Source organism: Brienomyrus brachyistius, chromosome 10 (genome assembly GCF_023856365.1).
Source record: "Brienomyrus brachyistius isolate T26 chromosome 10, BBRACH_0.4, whole genome shotgun sequence".
In the NCBI taxonomy this organism is placed as follows: domain Eukaryota; kingdom Metazoa; phylum Chordata; class Actinopteri; order Osteoglossiformes; family Mormyridae; genus Brienomyrus; species Brienomyrus brachyistius.
Genome location: NC_064542.1, coordinates 24,133,983 through 24,155,941, shown reverse-complemented (window position 1 = coordinate 24,155,941; position 21,959 = coordinate 24,133,983). Strand labels below are relative to the sequence as shown.

The 21,959-nt window shown below is 41.4% G+C and overlaps 1 protein-coding gene across 8 annotated transcripts in view; it reads right to left on the bottom strand.

Moving 5' to 3' along the window:
* Positions 1 to 21,959, bottom strand: part of gria3b (glutamate receptor, ionotropic, AMPA 3b) — a 97,810-nt gene that overhangs the window by 5,033 nt on the left and 70,818 nt on the right. For 4 of the 8 annotated variants that reach the window (XR_007400423.1, XM_049029056.1, XM_049029058.1 and 1 more), the window contains exons 9-14: positions 20,782 to 20,886; positions 18,884 to 19,090; positions 15,892 to 16,265; positions 13,775 to 13,973; positions 4,504 to 4,751; positions 3,651 to 3,765 (exon numbers count right to left, since the gene is read on the bottom strand). Coding sequence is in view for 5 of the 8 variants with exons in the window: in XM_049029056.1 (XP_048885013.1) it covers positions 3,651 to 3,765; positions 4,504 to 4,751; positions 13,775 to 13,973; positions 15,892 to 16,265; positions 18,884 to 19,090; positions 20,782 to 20,886 (1,248 nt within the window). In the remaining 3 variants the exon portion in view is untranslated. Of the gene's footprint in view, positions 1 to 3,650; positions 3,766 to 4,367; positions 4,752 to 13,774; positions 13,974 to 15,891; positions 16,266 to 18,883; positions 19,091 to 20,781; positions 20,887 to 21,959 lie in introns of those variants that run through there. The other 4 variants (XR_007400424.1, XM_049029060.1, XM_049029061.1 and 1 more) reach the window with 2 other exon arrangements.

Sequence of the window (21,959 nt, the reverse complement as noted above, 5' to 3'; positions counted from 1 at the left end):
CTGTCTTTTGATTCTCTCCTCGGCTCTGCTTTTTTTTTGTTTTTTCGTAATGTGCTGAATGCAGACGGGGCACATGAGTGCCCTTCAGCAGAGGCAAGGCTTGGAACTCCCTGTCTGGCCGGCTGTATGCAGGCAGGCTCACTTGCATTGCAGGAAAAGACCCAGCTCAACTCCAGGTTGCCCTGGAAGTCTTTTGACCTGTAAAATATTATGCTACCATTGAGACTGCTAAATTTCTCTTCATTTTTCATAGAATGGAAAACATCTGCAGTTCTGCTTTGGTGAGACATGCTCAGTTGCACCAGAATGAATGGCTAAAGAGATTAGTGATCTCACAAGTGTCACCGGTGAGCTGCATTATGTTTTTTTTTTTTGCTACCCGGTGATGCGGTCCAGGGAAATAACTGTCACCGTGTCACTGGGTGACAGCTGATAGGCCCAGCTTGTTCACATCTGACAGCTGATAGGCCCAGCTTGTTCACATCTGACAGCTGCCCGGTGTTGTGTTCTGCTGATGAATGGAGGACGTCTGGCAGCTTTTTAAAAATAGGGTGGGACCAGAGCGGGGGGTGTTCCTGAAGTGTGCCGACGGTGATGGACGCAGGTCCATTCCGCGTTTGGCCGGTACATGTTAAGGACGTGACCCATCTGACCAATAAGAGTCATTGTAGAAAGCACAGTGTTACTGGCACTGTGACCAGGGTCAATGAATTCCAGTTTACTGTGGGAAATTTCAAGCTAAGGTCAGAATCTGCGGAAACTTTTACTTTTAATATAATTTTACAATAATATAACTATTTTATTGTTTTTCATGCATTGGTATTTTATGAATACATAAATGACAGCTTATTAAATGATTAATTCAGAATGTTGGACTGTAAAGGATTTTATAGATTGATTTTAATGTATTCTGTCAGCGTGTTAAAAGACAATTGCTATGTATTGCGATTGCCAGTGGCTTTAAAAGGTTGTCCCCATTTATAATACATGACTATCCTTAAAAAGCACTAGCTAGCATTCCAGCTTAAATTAAGAAACCCTGGTCTCACATTGTGTGATTGACTAACCTGTAAAAATGTCAGGAACAACTGATTAAAATGCTCCAGTGAAAAATCTATTATGTACCTTATTGAAGAGGTTGTGTTTAGGAAACTCTATAATTTTGTACTTCTGCATTTAAATTAAAAAATTTCAACCATTAATTTCCATAGAAATTTTACCAATTAACATACCAACAAACACTCCCTTGGCAATCCTAAGCACACTACATCAATGCCTTGGATAAAGGGAGCAGCTAGAATGACATTTGAAATAATAAAATTATGGTGAGCTGATAGTAATGGTGGTAGACAGTGGGCTGAAAGATAGCGTCAGACGCCGTAATCTCTTGTTTTGAAACGTTGAAGCAGGATATCTCCACAGCTAGTTCGTCCACAACAGTGCTGTGAATGAAAACAGCTCTGGAAAACAAACTTGTTAAAGCAGAAGGACTCCTGGAATACCGCTGAAAACAGACCTGGAAAAAAAATGTTTTTTTCCATCTATTTTTGTTTTTACAAAATGGAAATACTGGGGTCATGGGGGTTAATAATTAACTAGTATCCTTCTGGGTACACCCATTGTAGCTAATTTTAAGTTATAATCCATACATAATTCTACTTAGATTGCAACTCTAATTGGTCTTATTAATATTCTCTTTCATGTTATATTTTTCATGACTTTTTTTACCTCACGGTTGCATCTATCGAACATGCTAAATTTGTGAATTTTCATTTGTTTCAGACACCAAAAATTGGCCTTTGGAATTTGATGGATATTAAGCCTTGACTTTTAGAAACGGCGTATAAATGACTTGAATCTATTCCTCAGAAACAGATATAAACTTTGGGCTTTACTGTTTTTACAGAAGTGGTATAATTTTCACATTTTCTTGCATTTTCTTTTTGGTATTCAATTTCAATGCTACTTTAACATTATTATGCTTAACTGACCACATTAATGATCATGATAATAATAATAATAATTCCTGCATATCAAATATTTACTCAAGGAAAAAATAATTTTCGAGAAAGCAATTTCCCAAGGAAAAAATCTGCAGTTGGTTGAAAATTTTTGATTAGATAATTTTTGGCTAAATGGGGTATATTCGTGATACTCATAATTTTTTTCTATTGATAAAGTAGATCGCATGCTAATGTAAAAATGTTAAGTCTTTTCGTTGATAGTAATTGCCTTCATTGTGATAATCTTCTAATTTGAATGGAACAAAGAATCTGCCTCAAGAGAAGGAACACCATTTTTTTTTTCAATTTCCACGTAAGATTTTCACTAGCTGTCGACTAATAGAATGTTCTTCCTCTTAAGATTTGCATACGTTAAAAAAAAAAAGAAATTTAGCAGTCAAGGCATGATACCATAATATCGCAAGCTTGTCCCTTCGTTCTGCTCAAAAATCCTTGGCAGATTATTGAGAAACAAGGTAACTGTTCTGTATTCCTTTCCTACCAGCATTCATCTCCTGCTTACTGTCAGGATTGAATGACTTTAGACAGGAATGGCAAAACCAGTTGCCTTGTCTTTTGTCGAATGTTAAGTGCAGTTTGTGAGTCAAAAAGGAAAGATGCCGGACGTTATAGCTGCAGCTGAAAGCTGGCCTTGGGAACGACGTTGTCTCTGAAATAAAAAAATCAAGTGAGGTTTTTCACCAAAGACCAACCAGGAGGCCTGGATCAGTGGTGGGTGTAGTTTTTTTTGGTAGATTAGAATTCTCACGTATTCCTGCAATGTTTCGTCCCCTCAAGACTCCGCTGCTTGCCTCGCTTTCCTACACCTAAACTTCTCCGGTGGCACTTTAGCGTCTTCTCCGCAAAGACCAATCACGTTTCCAAACATCAAATCTCTCCTCTGTATAAGATAACAAAGTAATCTGCAACTCATCTACATTTTATTTTTTTTCATTTTTTTTTGGGGGGGGGGGGTTATCTATAATACAACATTCAGAATTATTTCTAGGTCTTTCTGTAGTGCCTTTCGGCTATTTTTCACTTGTAATTGAATGTCTATGATCTATCACATAACGTTTTCCCTCCTAGGCAATCTGCTAGGCGAGACTTTGAGAAGGACGGCAGAACATGGCACTCTGCTACCTTTTGCAAGATAAACAGAGAGTGAAAATTACGAAAATACGACTGGGCCCTAAATGATCGTTGCCCTGCAGATGATAAAGGTTCAACCAAACTCAGCTGCTGCCTTCCACACCTGCAGGACAGCTTTATTTGCCACAGGCGTCCTGCAGCACTAGCCGATAAAAGTAACATTTCTATCCGCTTGAAAGACATGATGACTTGCTGGATCAATAACGGCAATATGTACTCTAGCCTTAATCAGCCCCTGCCATGCTTTAGTTACCGTGGATAATGGTGGCAAACTTTTCTCGTCAGTAAGTCTAAAATGTTACTGGTTCTGAATTTCTCCTCCCTTAACCAAGTAAGGGTTCCTGGTTTGATCTCTTTGCTCAATTCCCCGGGAAGGCCACTAGAAAATACTGTGCTGGATTGTAGAGGGTGGACTTTTCCATTGGGTTCAGGTAATGACAGCCTTGCCGATTACTCTGCTCTAAAGTACCCGATTTTGGTGACATTGAGGCTGACCTTGGAGTCACCTCCCCCGCTGCCGCATTCTCCCTTGTCGTACCACCATTTGTTTTTCAATTTGTCCAAGAGGCCCTGCTCGTTCAGTTTTAACACTGCCAGGTTAACAGCATTTCTTGAAACGATAAAACATAACTTGTAAGAAAAAATGCACAGGTCCGTGAGAAATCTAATATAGTATGTAGTAATAATGAATAATCATAGTGATAAAATATTAATAATATCAGAATGATCATTAAAAAGAGCACGAAAGGACAAATTGGTAAAGATTGTACGGATATGAGAGATAGGAGACGCTCGTACAGCAAAGAAAGCGTTAAATATTGGAAAGGTGGCATGGAGGGATACACTGTTTATAAGTGAATTGTGCGGGATGGGGACACTCGTCATTGAGAAGAAAGTAACAACAAACACCATGCAATTAACATTCGTCACAACTGACAGCGCAGCTTTTACAAGTTAAATTGAAAAACCGTTGAGCTGTTAAATTAAAAGTGACAACAGAGAATCAGGAAGGACGGCACACAGGACGGGGGAGGGGGAGACACAGGGAAGTGGAGGACAAGGAGGAGAGACGCACATGGAATGGCCGTAAATCTACCTCTAGTTTACGAGATCTGAGCTTCTAAATTTAGAAATGTATCAAAATTAAATAATGAGAGAAATCGGCCTGGGTTTCCAGGCACAGTCAGAGACACACATATATATATATATTACCTCTTGGAATCCACTCCACAAAAAAACAAAAATAAAAACCATAAAAAAGTGGAAGAAGAGAAATGACAACACAGGACATCAGGGTAGGTGGAATACTATAACAACATAGAGAATATTGTTATTTTATTCCACCCACCTTAATGCCGAGCCTTTGGGAGTCGCCACACCATAGCCCTTAGAGTCGAGATTGCCGCCCACTTTCATCGTATCACATGGCTTCCGCTGCTCAATGTACTCGTTCATGGTCGATTCGAGGAGGAAGGCGAACTTGCCCTTCGACTTTCGTACCCGGGCAACCCCATCGGGCGTTGTCTTGGCAAAGACAGAGGGTTCTGCTGATTTCATATATGACCACATTTTTTCATAAACGGCTATTTTTGAGCGCTGCGTTGGGGGAGGAAGAGAGAGAGAGAGAGAGAGAGAGAGCACAGGTTACCGGATGCGATATTATAGTACCTGTAGACCAGATATTTTTTGTTAACTTGCACTACACAATATATTTATTAGGAAACTTAAAATTTACTGTTCTCAAACATATCTTGAAATATTTATAGATATCTTCAATGCAACAGATACCTTCAAATAGTTCAAGAAATACGCACTTTTTCTGGGCCTTCAGAGGTTTGTGTAGTGCTGTGGTACAAAAAATCCTGGTGCTAATATGCATGTAGAAAGTTAGTTGTCCTATATTGTTTTAAAACAGTAAAAAAAAATGCAGCCTTATCACTGTCATTTGAAACAGTTATGTAAGTAAATTAGCTTGCAAGAGGAGGTGTGTCCAAGCAACTGGAAGAAGTCTGATTGGTTGGTACCATCTATTCTAGGTGCTTGGACCCACCTCCTCTACAATCTGATTGGTTCTCTCTCTAAACCGGTCATGTTTCCTTCTGCCCTCAGAACAGGTTTGTGTAAGTAACTCCCATGAGCACATATTCATGCAGCCAGTGGAAACCCGCATGCAAAATCCATGCACACACAGGGGAAAGATTAAGACCTTGACCCTGCAGGTGTGAAGCTGAAATACCGTCACCTCTCACATACTGCCTGGCAGATCATTCAATGCCTAAGCAAGTCAAGAAAAAAAGTAAGACGAACCGGACAGAGTTTACTGCAAAAGAACTGGCTTACAGTTAAAAGGAAATTAAAAGCAATTGTACAAGAAGGGCATGACAGAATTGCTGCAAGGGCATGATGTGTCACTCAAGTAGCTGAGCAGGTTAATGAATGAGCATTAGGCAGCGAAACAATTCAAGGGCAGTTCTGAGGTCAGTGTTTCCGTTAAAAACTGACATCAAGTCAATATTTATTGACTTAAAAAAAAATGAATTAATAACCAGCTTTGTGATGGATTAATCAGACGCATTACATTGAGCTGTGACGTTCCAATAAGGTACTGAATGGTCCCAGTTGTGGTCCCACCCATGAGCATCTTTTCCTCGAAGAGCGAAATAAACATGTACACAACCGTGCATAGAAATTACATCTCGTAAGCAAGAGTGATGCGGCCAGGGGCAATTGCTCTTTGCATGAGTGGCCTGATTTTGAAATACCCAACAGGAGGTACTTGTGAATGTTGAGTACAAAGTGCAGTTATGGTTTCTGAAGGGGTCAGAGCTTAGCATCCCCTGGGAGGTTAACAGAAACAAATAATGGATTTACTTTTTCTTATTGTAGAAGGATATGCCTCAGACGCTAAGCTGTATAAACCACAACTGCCACAATACAACCCCATCAGACCACTTGCGGTCGGATTATCAGTTCAGGTACTGCATGGTAAATGATCAATAGGAAATGAACATCTGTGATGTATCTTTTTAAACACACTTTTTTGAAAGTTTATGCTAATGTGTTTCCAATGTAATTATTCATGTTCAGCAAAAACCATCACAAAATGCTCTTATTCTATTAAGAAACAAAAAATTTTTTTTTTTTAAGTTTCAATGAGTTGACTAGTTATCCCAGTTTTCTATAAAATACTCAGGCAAAGTATCTAGAAATATATGGGCAGAATATACTCTATTCCACACTGTGGCTCTTCCAGTTTCCCAAACTTCTGTAAATTCACACAGTTAAATATGACCTGTTCAGTATCACCTCAGTGTTTTCAATATATACTCAATTGCCACTTTATTAGGTACCCCTCAGTGGTACCAGGTAGAACCTCCTCTTGTCTCCCAAGCAGACCAACGGTAGATGAGTCGTGTGCTCAGAGAAGCGATTCTGCACACAGCTATTGCACTGAGCTGTTAGCTTTAATGAGTCTAGCCTGTTTCTCCCCTGATCTCCCTCATTAACAAGGTGTTTTCAGGAACAGAAGCTACACTGATTGGATGTTTCTGCTTATTGCTTTATTCTCTGTAAACGCTAGAGATGAGTACTTGAAAATCCCAGGAGGGTGGCTATTTCTGCCATGTAGAAATTACATGGCATTTGGTACCAAATCAAACCACACGATTTGGCTGTTTTTGTTAACAGGGGTGTACCTGAAAAAGTACTCACCGAGTATACAATGAAATTATTACTCACACTTTTTAGATAGCTTAGTCTGCGTACAAAAGGGCATACAGAGTATTTGTAACAGTTCACCCAACTTATTAGCTGAGATTCAAACTACCTGGGATGAGTGAGTAGTCAAATTCAATTAAATTATTTTAGGAATAAATTGGCATGTTCATGAATCATTACATATACAGAGACTTTATAATCTGTATATTCTGTTAGACATCTACAAACACAGTGAAACTGCTGAAATGCTAAATCTCAGCTAAGTCCTTGAAATGTATAACAAATACTTTGTTCCCCCTCCATAGGCAGAACATGCAGATAAAGTGTTACCCTGTTTTCACAGAAATTTCTAAAATGAACACTGGTCATGGGAAGAATGCAGTATTAAGACTCTGACATGCCTCAAAATTCTCCATCAATAAATCCATTCACAATGTATTGATATATGTACCACAATACCTCCACATACAATAGTCATACTGGATATTACTGGGAGTTTGCATATAATCTATTGTAGAGTAAGATTTCAGCTTTATTTACTTCAATAGCCCGAAAGTCTATTAATAACCGCCTGTCTTAATCCTCTAGGACCTTCAGAAATACATCAAAAAATGCTGACAAAAATCTCAGTGCATTACCAAGTGTAGTAATTCTTAAATTTATACTGATTTTCTTTAATGCTACTTGCGTCAAAAAATATAGCTCATGCTTAAGAATGAAAAAAGCTCTTATGTTCACTACTTAGTGCTTTGCTTTCTGCTGGATTAAAGAAACATTACATTCAATTTCTTGTCTTTGACCGATTCGAATCAGTAGAAACAAAGTGGATTTGTGTGCGCCGGCGGTAAAAGCGACTAGCACGCAGGTAAGGCTTTTCATTTGCGTGCATCAAAGTTTTCTGAAAGGACACGTGTTTAAATTGCAATCCTTTGGAGGTGCAGGATTCATGGGGGCCCTGAACGGTGAGCGCCTTAAGATGCCATTGCTAAATGAGCACAAATGGATGGACTTTGGAATCGATTACTGCAGACGCTGCAGTGCTTTATGTAGTCAATCAGTCAATACTGGAGTTGGGCGGGAACGGTACCATAAAGCAAACAGGCTGATTCTGCGGCCGTCCTGGACAACGAACATCGAGGGAAACAGGTGGCAATAAATGCATTACCAGAATCCTTCAGCATGCTTTGGAATTACCCCGGCTGTCCATCACGCACCTTCTCTTCAGCTCCTGGTCCTACAGTATTTCAATTAAACATAACGAATAAAAACACCTACAACTAGCATATCACTAGTGTCAGCCTGTGTGTAAGTAGCTTAATAGAACAAGCCTGTTTTTGACTGTCACTGATGATTTTACCCACTTGAACAGACTCCATATTGTGGGTCTCGCTCTGTTCACTGTACAGCTCACAATGCAGTGAATCCTGTACTGATGTATTCTGAAGGGAGGAAGAGGGGCTTTATTACACGCAGCGAGTCGACGTTGCTGTCAGGGCATGTCGACGTGTCACATTCTGCTCTCGAAGAGGAGGATAGTAAGGAGACCTTGTGGGAGCGACGATGAGCAGATACAGCGCCTCCTTCAGACCTCATGGTAACAGCAGAAGCTCTGGAGACAGAGTCCTGCCATCCTGCTGCTCCTTCTGTCAGGCAGGAGTGGGGGTGGTAGTAAGGTTTTTTGGGAAGGGTGGGGGATTTCTCCTTTTGTTCAAAAACATGCTGTTCTATAACTTTAAGGTTTCACCTTTCGGGAAAGAAAAAAAAAAAAGAAAGATTCTACAGAAATTCCACGGCACTAAATACGACGCAGGGTGTAAAAGCGGAGGTAATTAGCAGCGGACGGTTTTCGTGAAGCTCACATATACAGGATTCGTATCACATTTCTAATGTGGAGCAGCTCCAGGAGAAATGGCTGAATGTCTGCGGAGTGAAACTTTCGGCTGCCCACACTCCTCACGGAGAGTTTCATTCCTCGTTTATTTGTATGTTGAAACCCAGGGCGCCATCCTACTCTCCCATAGCTGTGAGCCAGCCACACAGCACGAGTGGGTTAAGGTGCTCTTCACACATTGACACGCTGGAACAGACTTCTCTGCCTCTCAGTGGTTGCAGCCCTACCAATGCCTTAGCAATCCTGAACATGCAGAGATCACAGGGGCTTGTATGGCTGGAGGGCTGACGGCCTGCTTTTCAGCTATGTTGATCTCAATCGCTCAAAAACAGGCTAAGAGACCCAAACAGAATGTTTTTCCTCTGCATATAACTAAAAATCTGCTACATATTTGTATCAATGATCCAAATAAGAGCTTTTCAGATTTCTTTTTGAGTATTGTTACTTCTTTAAAAATACTTGCCTATTGTTGTGTAATTCTGCCTGGGCATTGTGCTATAATGAAATCTCCAAGCAAATGTTTTTTTTTAACCAAAACTTGAAATTGCGACAGATATAGATCCAGCTCTTCATATAAGACCAGTAATACAGTAACTTTAGGCTGCCCTAATACTGCTTGCGATATACCGGCTGTTTTCCCACTGTACACACTGTAAGCCGGAAGACTTTGAGAAGGGCTGTTAATTAAATCAGATCAAGGGCGGCATGACATGCTCTCTTCTGTCACATGGTCTACGTTAGACTTCCTTTGGAGTTCTACTGGAACAAAAGACACGGAACACAAGGTTCTTTACCGCTCCACAGACGCTCCGCATTTGTGTTTTATAGTGCTGTCCTGCATAGGTAGTAATAGATTTATGTTTGGTCTCAAAGGTCACCTCGGTTCATTCTTTTTATCCTGCCTGAATGTGCTTTGGTGATATACACGTCTAGGGACTTATATGGTACAGGCCAGCTTCAATACCCTCTATCTGGAGCTTCTCACTGTAAGGGAGTGGGACCTCTGCAACAGCCTGGGGCTTGCTATGCTGCCATGCCCGTGATCCGAATACCACACCAACCCACATTTCTGAATTTGCTGCCCCATTTTGTCTCTGTCCTCCTGTCATTTTGCTTCAGTCGAAGGTTGAATGAAACAGTTGGAGGAGAAGAATATCCCTCGTTGGGGCATCTCTTTTTTGAATGGGCCTGTCATTGGTTTGGTCACACGCTGTTCTCATTTCCAAAATCTGTTTATCAAAGAACTACGCTTCGCTTTTTATGATGATGCCAGAACTGACCACCGCAGCTTTAACGGGAGGCCTGGAAGTCCATATTTTGGTTTGCAAGGAACTTCCCTCTATCATTATTCCTCATGAAGGACACAATCAAGTCACAGCAAAACCATTAATTTCACATAATGTAAGTGTCCAGGCTGCAATTGTTCAATTATGAGATTCTTAGGTTTTGCAAAGAGTGATTGAAGCTGCTTCAGAGGTAATTAATGATGGTGTTGTTTCCACAAAATAATGGTGAGGTTCTTTTGATTTGGTAAGATGTACTTCCTTGAAGCAATTACAACGTTGCCAAGACAATTAAATCTTTAATACAATTGGATTACCATGTATGGGGAAAAGTAAAAAAAACAAAAAAACCCCAAAAAAACGAAGTCACTTCGGCTGAATGACTCTCCAATGGATTTACCTTCCCGTTAGTTTAATAGAAACTGTAATTGAAAATTAAAATGCGCGAATGGAGGCGAGATGTAAACACCCGTTATCCCTTTGAAGGAGGGTTGCTGAACATTAGAATTAAAGCTTCGGAAAGTCTAAGGGAAAAGTGTAGCCAATCAGAAAGACTCCGCTTGGGTTCTGTGACGTGTCTCTAACGTCTTTAGGTCACTTGTCAATCATGACAGGCACTTAGTGGGCAGCCGAACCTGAATGCCCCATACACAGTGCCCGGGGGGGCCTCTGCGATGTCTGGTTAGGGGTGCATGGCTACATGTACCAGCCGCATGAGCTGCAGAGTGATGTGGTACAGGGGGGTCCGGGGGGGGCTTCTGACAGCCTGTCGCCATGCCATCAATAATGCACAGTTTTGTAACAATGGCAAATTGCCCTGGGTATCGGCTCAGTTGGCCATTACCTCCTAGGTACTGAGACATGGTAGCAGCATCGCACTGCGCATAGAGTGAACGGCAGCTGGCCCACATGGAGACTCCCAGCCTGGGCAAAAGGATAGTGGCCTGGTTGACGAGGGCGAGTCATTAGCACAACAGAAATGGCCTTTGTGGACGGGGACTCGTCGGGGTTCCGTGTGAAATGCCACGGCAGGTGCTTTAAATGTCACGGGTTTGGCCCATCCAGCAAACACGTGTCGGAGATTATAAAGCAGGCGTCAATCGGGACATTGTAACCGGGCCCTGCAGTCAATCAAGTCAACGAAACAGAATCTAAGAGAGAGAATCAGCGCATCATGTCTGTCCGCTGTTTCACCTTCAGCATAGCGTTTCCACTGCTTCAAAATTACTTTAATACAATATGACAGCTACCTGCTCTGTGTAAATTGAATTTATACACTGGGTCATATTAGATTTGCTCGTTTTTATAATATTATTTTGAACTGTGGCAGACATTTCGAGTTTCCCTGCTAGGCGTTTTTAAATGCCTCCAATTCTCTGTCTCATATCCATCCTTTATACTGTGGCCATAAGCCTCAGTCAAATTAAGTGTTCCACTGTCACTAATGTATTAATTTGACGGTGTTGCACGGTAGATTAAATAATGAGATCAAAGCAGTCAGGAAATAAGGATATTCTGGGTTGTACCTTTCAACCTCTGAGAAATTTCTGGGCTTGCAGAGATTCAGATGCAATTGAGGCGCTGGAGTAGCAGAGGTGGGAATGTCTGCTCATTCTCCTGCGCTGCTTTTACGCCAGAGAGACCAGAGGTGCTTACAGCCGTCCGCCTTACTTCTGAAGTTCAACACTTTGAACATCATATTCCGGAGCCCTTCACACCTTGAGAAGTACTGTCTAATGGGTAAACTAAATGTGTAGTTACAACCACCGCAGTGTTGTAAAATTTAACAAATACACAATCAACATAGTGTCAAAGCCACTCACACAATACAGTGTAAAACACAAAATACGTGACTGATCAGTTTGATAGTCTCGAGACCCAATGAAGGGACCCATCGACCCTGAACCCTACTGCCATGACTTAGCCAGATATGCCCGGAACGCTAGCCGGTTCTGTCTTAGAACGTGTGTTCTGTTCGGCTTACGACAACTGTCCGTGTTTACACCTGACTTCAGTTAATGGCAAACAAAACTGAACGCACTATCGCAGTGATTTAGACTTCAGGCTGACTGCCCTTTCGAGCACAACACATTAGTCATCGGCAGCGTAATTTCGTTTATGCTGTCGGAAGAGCTCAGGCTTACTGGAAATAATGTCCTGGGCGCAATCAGTAATTGCATAAATGGGAGAGCAGAAAGTACCAACGGGTTTTTCTCTGAACAGCATAAGAACCATACAGAAAGTCATATTTGTGTGTCTATCTATAAACTGCAGTTTTTATTTTTCTGAGAAGTCTGACAGTTTTAGACACAGGACAACTAAAATAAGAATGTTTATTCTGATATATTTTTTTTTTATTGCAATTAACTTGAAGATCAACCGACACCTGTGAGGATATTTAAAAGTGAGATGAATATGTAAAAGATGAAGACAAATTTCATATCAGAGGCAAGGGCTGTGTTTGATTTTAAAATTTCCAGCTGCTTTGTGCTGTATGGGTCTAATTAAGCCAGAATGTCTTTCCTGAAGAACAGATTTAAAATAGAACTTGAACCCCTATTAATCAGTATTTCTTTTCCTCGTCAGCCATCTACAGCGTTAATTAAAACTCCCCTGGAATAGCAACTTGCACATGTCATTCCCAATTTGAAGGCTGAGAGTATAACTAGGACACTCATTATGTAGTATATGTGAAATGTGTGAGTCTCTAACCATCTTTCAATTACCTCTGCTGCAAACCTTTGGCTACACGATGAAACAGCACATGTCAATCAGGGAAACATTAACTGACTTTGCGAAAGTAAAGAGTCTTTCTGCAGAGCACATAATACACAGCACTTCCCCACCACGCTGCAGTTTACTACAAGTTCCTGCTGTCCATCATCTGTCCATTCTAATAGGAAAGATGATGCAGGCAATAAATCTTTAATAAGTTGCAGTGTCATCTCCCACGTACCAAGCAGCATCATCCTTAATTCATCCGGCATGCTTTTCAGATTTAGTATTTCGCCGTCAGGGGTCCTGTTTATTAGACCTCGTTTTAATTATATTTTGAATCAGTTGGGGTGTTAAGAAGCATGAGCCTTTTGATCACCACTTATCTTCTTTAACGTGCACTTCAAATTTTTTAAATAAACACTAAAAAAATAAATAATGATATACAAAGGCTAAATAAATAGCTTGGCTTTTATATTGCCTACATCACGGGAGTACATAATACTTATGTGCCATACATTAGACTTCCAGTAGGACTGGAAACGTAATAAATACGTTTTTCTCTAATCTTTGTAGATTTCGTTCACTTCTGTTAGGGCATTTTTTGACAACAGTTGAATATTTCATGACAGACATAGATGTTTCTTTGGTATGATTATATATTAGCACCTAAGTCATTGTTCTTCTTTCTCTTTAGAAGCCTCTCATCATTTTTTCTCATGTTGCTTTCCTAGTATGTGGGTAGTTCAAGTCCAGAAAGTAAAAATCCAGACCAAGATTTTGTTTCAACCAGCCAGTTGACTACAATGTGACTCTTTATGCTAGTTGGTTGAAACAAAATCTTGGTCTGGGTTTTTACTTTCTGGACCTGAACTCTCCACTTCTGAGTTTGCTCTGCCTTTATCTAGCATGTTATTTCCATTCAAGCGAATGGCAGCATAACTGTGACTCTTAATAAGTAAGATATTCTACTGATTTTGTCAACACTTAAAGTGATGGTGTTTGAAACTCACTCTAAAGAACTCTTTGGTGGAGCCTGAGTCCAGGGTTCCGTATGCAATCTCCGTTTGTTTGGCAAGATCCTCTGCGCTTTCGATGGGGGAGACCATCCTCTCCACCGTGAGGAAGGCGGCCAGGTTGGCCGTATAGGACGAAATGATGATGAGGGTGAAGAACCACCAGACTCCACCCACTATCCTCCCCGATAAAGACCTGAGACAGATGGACAGAGAGAAGAAAAGGACGGATCATTAGTGGGGATGTCTTCCAGCACTGCACAAAAAAACCCAGTTAGATCCAGCCTTCCACACTGATTTGACTTCAGTGTGTTTAATAATTGTGGGATACTTCCATCATTCTGTACATGTTGTTCAAGTTCTGTCTATAATCCTCATTAACCCTCTGGAGTATAAGTGCTGGGGCTGTAGCTTAATGTCATTAACTTGCTAAATTTGCAAGACGAACTTGTTTGTGCTTTTCATTCCAAAAAACCGCAAGTCCAGCCTGTCACCTCAAAACACTTCCAAATTGAAGGTCTCAGGGTCAAACTCGTTGCTTTGAGGCAGCAATGACGGAGAAAAACATTACTTACCTTTTGGGTAAATAGTTTACATACAGTGTACTAGTAACATTTTATGTGTCTTAAGGTATGTTTTTGGCATATATGCTTTATTGGCGAAAATATTGCGTTGTAAAAAAAACACCATATTTGTTGGACTACGAAATATTAGCTCAATATATCCTATTGATAGAACATATTCAAATGTATTGATTAAATTTTGTTCATTGCTGAGACTAAACATACTTATTTACATAAAGTCTAACCACCAGAGACCAATTTATGCTTTAGAATCCAATTACTTGCTCACTTAGTTTATTTTTATATAGCGCCCCTCCCCAGACAGAACCCCCAGAGGGCTTAGCAAAGAATTAGCAACAACATTAGAAGTTGATTTTGAAACGAATTAAGAACAGCATTGTGTGCTTGTGTACACACTCGACTGCTAATAGAACTTCGAACAGGGGAAAAGTTGATGGAAATGGCAACTAACCGCAGTGTTTACTTCTGTATTACGTTGCAAAAAAACGCAACTAAAACAGCATGATGTAAATAAGGTAATTACACTCTAACAGATATTATTAGAGGACTCTGGAAAATGACACTGATCGCACATGTTTAAATTTGTTGTTCCTTGTGTTCTTGGAAGATCTTTGTGAGACAAGCATGAACTTATTATGACAATGATTGCGATAGCGAGCTTCCCTCTTAGAGACTGCAGTTGTTTGGCATGTCTCGTGTGATGTTTGCTAACCTGCGAGCTGTGGAAAGCCCATCCCATAATCTCTAACCTATCAGAATGGAACACAGGCTCCCCCCACTTTTGGACAAAATCGAACGGAAAAGTTATGTAAGAACGTACTTCTTCTCAGTGACTTTAATCCAGATGAGCAATTTACTTAGTGAGCCTGTATAATGTGTGAAGTCGGTCAGTTCCAGTTTTCCACTGGACAGAATAAATAGTCTGAACATCTTACTTTAATTAAAAGAATGGTTCTGTTGTCCATTGTCACCCCTTAAGTCAAACATGGCAAATGACATTATCGAGCCATTATTCACTTTCACCGTCGTGCTCATCAGCATATTCATCAACCTTTCATCCGCACTGAGACGTCCCATGGACTGGCTGTGATCACTTCCACACAGGAACATAGGATACTTGCAGTAAGTAATCTATGACGACCAGGGCTATGGAGGGACCCAAATTGTTTGGCATCCTGCCTCAATGTGGCCCCGATAACCTAAACAATAAGCCGTCTTTTCCCGTACTGACTGATTAATGAATAGATGGACCAAGGGATGAAACAGGCATAATATCAAAGACAGAAGGTTGAAGATAATCAGCGCCATAAACACAGTGTAGACGTCTCACAGTCACAAGGGCTTCATCCGTTAGGCCAATTTCCAGGAAAAAGAAGGAGCGATGAAGTAAACAATTGTGCCATCTTCAGCACTGAGGATGGAGGTTCCTTCATAGACAGTAGTTCACAGCACCGGACATTAAGCACATTGGATAATGATGGCATTAGTGTGACCACACAGTGCCCGACGCGCACCGGCGACATAACTCACCTTGGTGAAATATCACATCCTTGCTGCATAAAGGCTCCCAGGGAGAACCAGAGACTATTAAATATCCCAAAGTCATTTGGTGGGTCCGGAGGGGTCTGTGGGTCTTTGGCCTCGTCGTTTTCATCCAGATGCCACTCATAAGGGCTGAAGCGGCTGACCAGGAAAAGGACCACACTGACGCCGATATAGGCAAACACTATACACATCCAAATTTCGTAGGCCAAGGGGTCGAGGAAGGAAAATACTCCAGGTTTGGACTTTTGGGGCTTCTTAATCATAATGGAGATCCCCAAGCTCATAAAAGGCTTAGAAAAGTCAATGACTTCTTCTCGAACCAGCGTTATAGTTAGTGGTGCAACAGCTATATCTGCTCTCTGGAAATGGGAACATGGCACATGTTAGTTATCAAATTCAGCAGATTTCATCAATCCCTCTGAATTCTTTTCCCCTCTTGCCTCCTGAACTGTCTTAATTTTACACTGGACATGAGACATTAGATCTTGAATTAATATGGTTAAAATCTCAGTTCAAGGGAAAAAAATCTCTTTTTTATGAACAAAGCACACTGATTATTCCAGAGAGTCTGGTTCCCACTAATCATTCACATGAAAATGAAAGTTCAAGACAAGGTTTTCAAAACATAATCAATAACAATAAGATCGAGACAGCTAGACATGGTTTCCCGAGACATAACCTTTTTTTTTTTTACCTCATTCAAAGTCATTTTTAGACAGGCAGACCAACAAGATCAACGGCGCAGTTTCAAGGCAACAATGTTGTACTTTTTCTAAGTCAGTTGACCACATCTTTGGTGGTAAAAACCCTAAGCAACATCTGTCATATTACGCTTGTGATACTAGATTTCTGTGTAATTTCACCTAAAAAATATTATTGTTAAATATAAATTTAACCTCATCTTTTAAAATGTTGTCCACATACGGACGTGTCAGGCACACTGAAATGGGCACTGGGTCATCCTTGTATGAAAAGAAAATCAGCCTAACAGAACCCTGAGGCATTTCATTAAGATGGGAGTCAAATTTATGTTCTTTGTAACGTGCAGAAGACATATAACCTCATTGTCAAAATCCATTGCGTATGTTTAATATCAGATTACTAAAAACATCACTTCAGTGGTGATGTTTATTTGAGGAAAAAGATCTCCGTGAATGCTACTACAGAGAGAGTAGATGCCAGTGAAATGGGAACTGGACGAATCATCAACCACCCACTGTGATCCACACAAAAGGACAGAAATGCTACTTTGTTCTGATTTTCACAAAGGGGAAACTGCAAATGCAAAACCATCCTTTGGTGGTGGCCCCTATCTATTGGATCTTGTAACGATCACATTATTATCCGATCATTCAGTGAGAAATACTGCGGAAAGAGAACGCTATGATGGAAAAGGAGAAACAGCTTAGGGCTTATTTTTTCTTGTTTTTGATGCGACTCTCACTGGCGTCATGTCAATATATCACTGAATCATTTGCATATAAATAGCTAATTAGTGATCTAAGTGATTTATTGGTAAAGCAGAAATGTCTCTTGCAGCTCATAGCGGGATTATGAATAGTATTGTATGATCATCTTTCTTTATTTGTTGTGTCGCTGTAACAGCAGCCCACTTGAAACGCCTACATCACCATTCTCTCCGCTTTTTATCAGTCAAGACATTTTTGCCAAAATGGAACTTGTGGGAGACGAAAGATTTTTCTTGTCCTCCGCATTTTGAGCTTTTCGTGAGCCTCACTGGACAGGAAAATGCAGGAAAATGCACAAAACGTGCCTACAGCTAGCAGGTAAAGCTGGAATTTATCAAAATGCTTCCTACAGACACATGCACACGAGCACAGGAACATGATAACGGGTACAGAAGCGAAGGCCACCAATAAGTATTTTTCTCTTATAACGGAACTGACAACAAGATTGTTGTGTTGTTACGGCCATTTAAATGTAATGAGGGGCTTGGAAAATGATTAATCAATACAGGCATAAATAGTGCACTAAAGGGCATTTTTTGGACACTTAAATTAAATATCAGACCTTTAAGAGATTACTAAAATCCAATTAATGCACTGGTCAAAAGGTCAGAATCCCGGAGAATAATTTGGGCTTTCTGTCTATTGTGCAAAAAATATGGATGGATGTCGTCATTTCAGACACTGTCTGGATGGTTGATGAGGAGATTTTTTCCTCTTTATCTGCGTGGAGTGGAGTTTTCCAATTTATAGGATAATTTTCTAAGGTTAGCAAATCAAACTGGCCAATCTTTGTGGGTGATGGTTAGGAAATTGAACAGATGAGGAGGCCCAGTGCTCATACATTTTGTATATGTTCCTGCTCCGCTATTCGGAGCACGAAAAAGAGGAAATAAATCCCAGAATTCATACTTAGTGTTTCTGAAAATCTGCTCTTCCTGCAGTCGGATGCTGTTTTTCTAACCTGCCTTAAAACACAGAGCCCCTTCATTAATAGCATACGCTGTGACATCATCAAATCATGCAAACTGTCTAAGTCTGCATCTGACCCTACTGGCTTGTGCAGATTGCACTTCAGAGGAAAACACACCCTTCCAAGGGCCAGAAACAGATGGGATTCAGCAGGCATTCTCTGAGGAACGTAGTATATTTCAGTGTAGTGCTGTGTACTGCATGCGCAAATTGGCAATTTGTTGTTTGAGTTTTACATACATTTGTAGCCTGATCTCCTTCCATGACCAATTTCCCGTAAACTAGTGTTTCTCAAACCGGTCCTCCCCCCCCCCCCCCCAATAGTCCCACCCAGCTCCCAGCCAGACAGTCCCAGCCCCAGTAGAGAGCTGGGAGGGAGCAAAAACGTGGACTGTCTGGGGGTCGCCGGGGACCAGGTTGGGAACCAGCGTACTAATCTTTTACATAAACCATCATTTCACATTCTTAGCTAAGCTTGTTCCTTTGTGGCTGAGGGATCAGAGGTGTTACAGGTTAGCAGATTCCTGCTCATTACTTACCCCATACACAAGTTCACCCACCATCCCGTTCCATGTTTTGGTCTCAGGATCCCTTGCACCATACTTTCCATCCATTACAATGGACAGTTTGTACTTTATCCCCACGTGTTTTGCAATTTCGGAAGCTAAATCGACACAGTAGCCTTCATACTTGTCATTCCCTTCCAGATGCATGTGGTTTTTCTTGAACATCACGTACGGCGCTTCCTGTTAATTAAACACATTCCAAGTCACGGTCACACATGCTCAGGCACACACGCATACAGCACAGTCAAAGCATCAGAGCCCTCCGGCCTTGGGCTGCATGCTCGCATGCTCTGACCACTGCAGACAACAACAGAGCCCACAGGGGGTGTCACAGGAGAGACGGTATAGCTCACAAACGGAGAACCCTGCCATGGGGACTTGGGGGTGGGAGGTTAGAGGTGGTGGTGGTGGTTGGGGGAGGGGTCCGATTCACAAGCAAATGCATGGACTTTCCCCATTTCAGCCGCACAGCCAGATGAGTAATCACGTGGCCTCCCATAATCCCTCAAGCCAGCCCTTCGAAACTGCATTTGCTGTGCGTCGGTTTCGGGATACTTTCCAGTTCATAAAGTAAATGGCAGTGACTGGAGAGGGATCAGACAGTGCTGCTAGCATCTGAACATTGCCAGGCACGTTGCACAAATGCGCAAGGAGGCTGCCACATTCCCAGTAAAGAAAAGAAAATAAACTCACCATAGTCCAAAACGCAAATGTCTCACATACAGAATATGCCAGGATTTTACGTGCTTTTTTTATTTATTTTTTTCTTTTCAACATCATGACCATACAAAAGATCTGCTCACAGAGAAAACACATCCCTGTAAGAACCAGGGACAATGGGATGCTAGTGGGTTTTCAATGGTTTATTTGTTCTGTGCTGAATGTATCCTTTTACCTCCATTGAAATGAAAAACGCTCCCTCGTGAGTTCACTGGTGTTTATTTGCCATTGGAGTGACTACGAAATGCTTTTTAATCATCACCTGCACTCCAAAGGTAAACCGCTTTGAGATCATGTGGAAAAGTACATAAACAATTGTGTCTGCACTCGAGGCTCCGTTACTCCGGCCTCAAACGCATTTGACAAATTTCATAAATTTATACTGTGAATTTTTAGTTGCTTGAATCTGCCGAAAATGAGGTCATTTTAGGCAGAGTCAGAAAAGCAAATATTTAGGGGCCAGTATATTAAAGGTAAGATAAAGGATACCTTTATTTTACATTTAAAAATGACCCATATTATTTGCCCAAGTTTACGATTTTCCCCCACATATTTAACGAGGAACAATTATTTCTGACACACCAGCCGGTATCCGTGGAGATGGTCATACTTGAGCACAGAACCCTTCCCCAGAGTAATGCAAAGCAACGCTGAGTAAGAGCATAAATACTAAAAACCCCGAAGGTCTTAAGTAATTTATACCCTCGCCGGATATTTTGCATTGCGAGAAGGAAACCATTGGATGTATATATAAATATATATATATATATTTTAGGTTTTTTTTCCTTGCAAATTTACCCCAAGTGTCATTGACCATTTACTTAATGAGAAAAGAAGGTTTACTTACGTATGAACTCTGTCTATTTGATGGAGTACACCCTACCATTACATTACCAAAAGCCGTTATTGTGATGTCACTGCTACAACAGGCCACTGAGGTATGGAGAATCAAAATGCTTTGTCACCCACACTGGTACAGTTGAAACACTCTTTGTGGCGACTGTTTCAAAATGTAGTGAGTGGGTGGAAAGCAACATATAAAAAGACATTTTTCTACCCGCCCCAGGACAGAATGCATCCATCTTGGAATCAACACCTTGACCTTGAGTGGCAGAATTAGTGAAACATTTAAAACAGCGTGGAAAGTGTACCATAATAGTAGTGACCACAATTGTTCGGTTTTCCACAGAAGACTCGTTGGTGACCTGCTGATCCATAATATTTACAAATCTTTCATACTCGTTCCAGTACCCGATCTGAAAGTGACAAACATAATTGTTATTATCGGCGAGTTTCATTTTTCTTCTTTTCTATGACTGTCAGCAGAGTGGAGGCACGAATAATGATGTCATAGTTATAGGAGCGGCTCTAGCTTTGTCATGGTTACCGGCTGGAAAGCACAGATACGTCTGGGAGGAGTATAAGGCATGGAGCTACAGGGTCAGCTGACCTCATATTTATTTTTAAATAGGAGGCGCGCTGTTTCCTGCGCTGCATCCGAATCACTGCTAATGGGCGTTTTCGTCTTCCTGCCTCCTGATGTCTACCTGGGGACGACTCGCGGCACGATGGGATAATGACGGTGTTTGTAACACTGCCCCATGCCTGCCGGACTCCCTTTTCTGCAGAGGAGCAGATGACACCATTTACGAGCCGCGAGAGTGCAATATCAGCCAGCAGCGGAGCCTGTGCCCATGTAGGAAATCTACCAATAATTAATGTACATGGGAATATGTTACTTTTCCCTGCTCTAATTCAGCAGTGACTGAGCTCTTATAGTACAGATTGCTGTATAAATGGCTATCAGCACGGCTTCCTTTGTAGCAGCACGATCCCTGTAATGGGATGGGTGCTGATAATAGTCCTGCCACAGGGTAAGGGAGGGGGTTACGCATTAGCCTCTCTAGGGCATGGGGGGGGCCTCACGCACCCCCCCTGTGTCCCCCCTGCGAGCCAGGCTCGACGAGGCGCTGACTCTGATTGGCTGGCTCTCCCGGGAAAGGGTGCTAATTGGTGGGGAATGGCTCTGCTGTGCAGACGGCTGCGTTCTGCCTTACAAATGGCCCCAAACTTCCCCGTCTCCTGTGAGCCATTGAGAATATGGCCTCAGGTGTCATAGTACTCGTACAAAGGAACCCAAGCAGACTGCCTACGCACAGTTCCTCTCTTTAAAGATTTAATTCATGGAAAACAGTCCCAAAAATAAATTTTACATTTGTACGCAGGTACTCAGCGCTTCTCTGCAATGAAATCAAGGCCAATACGAGGTTTTATTCTAGAAGCTGATTAAGGCGGAGCAGAAAGTGCTCCTCTGTTCGGATTTTCATAC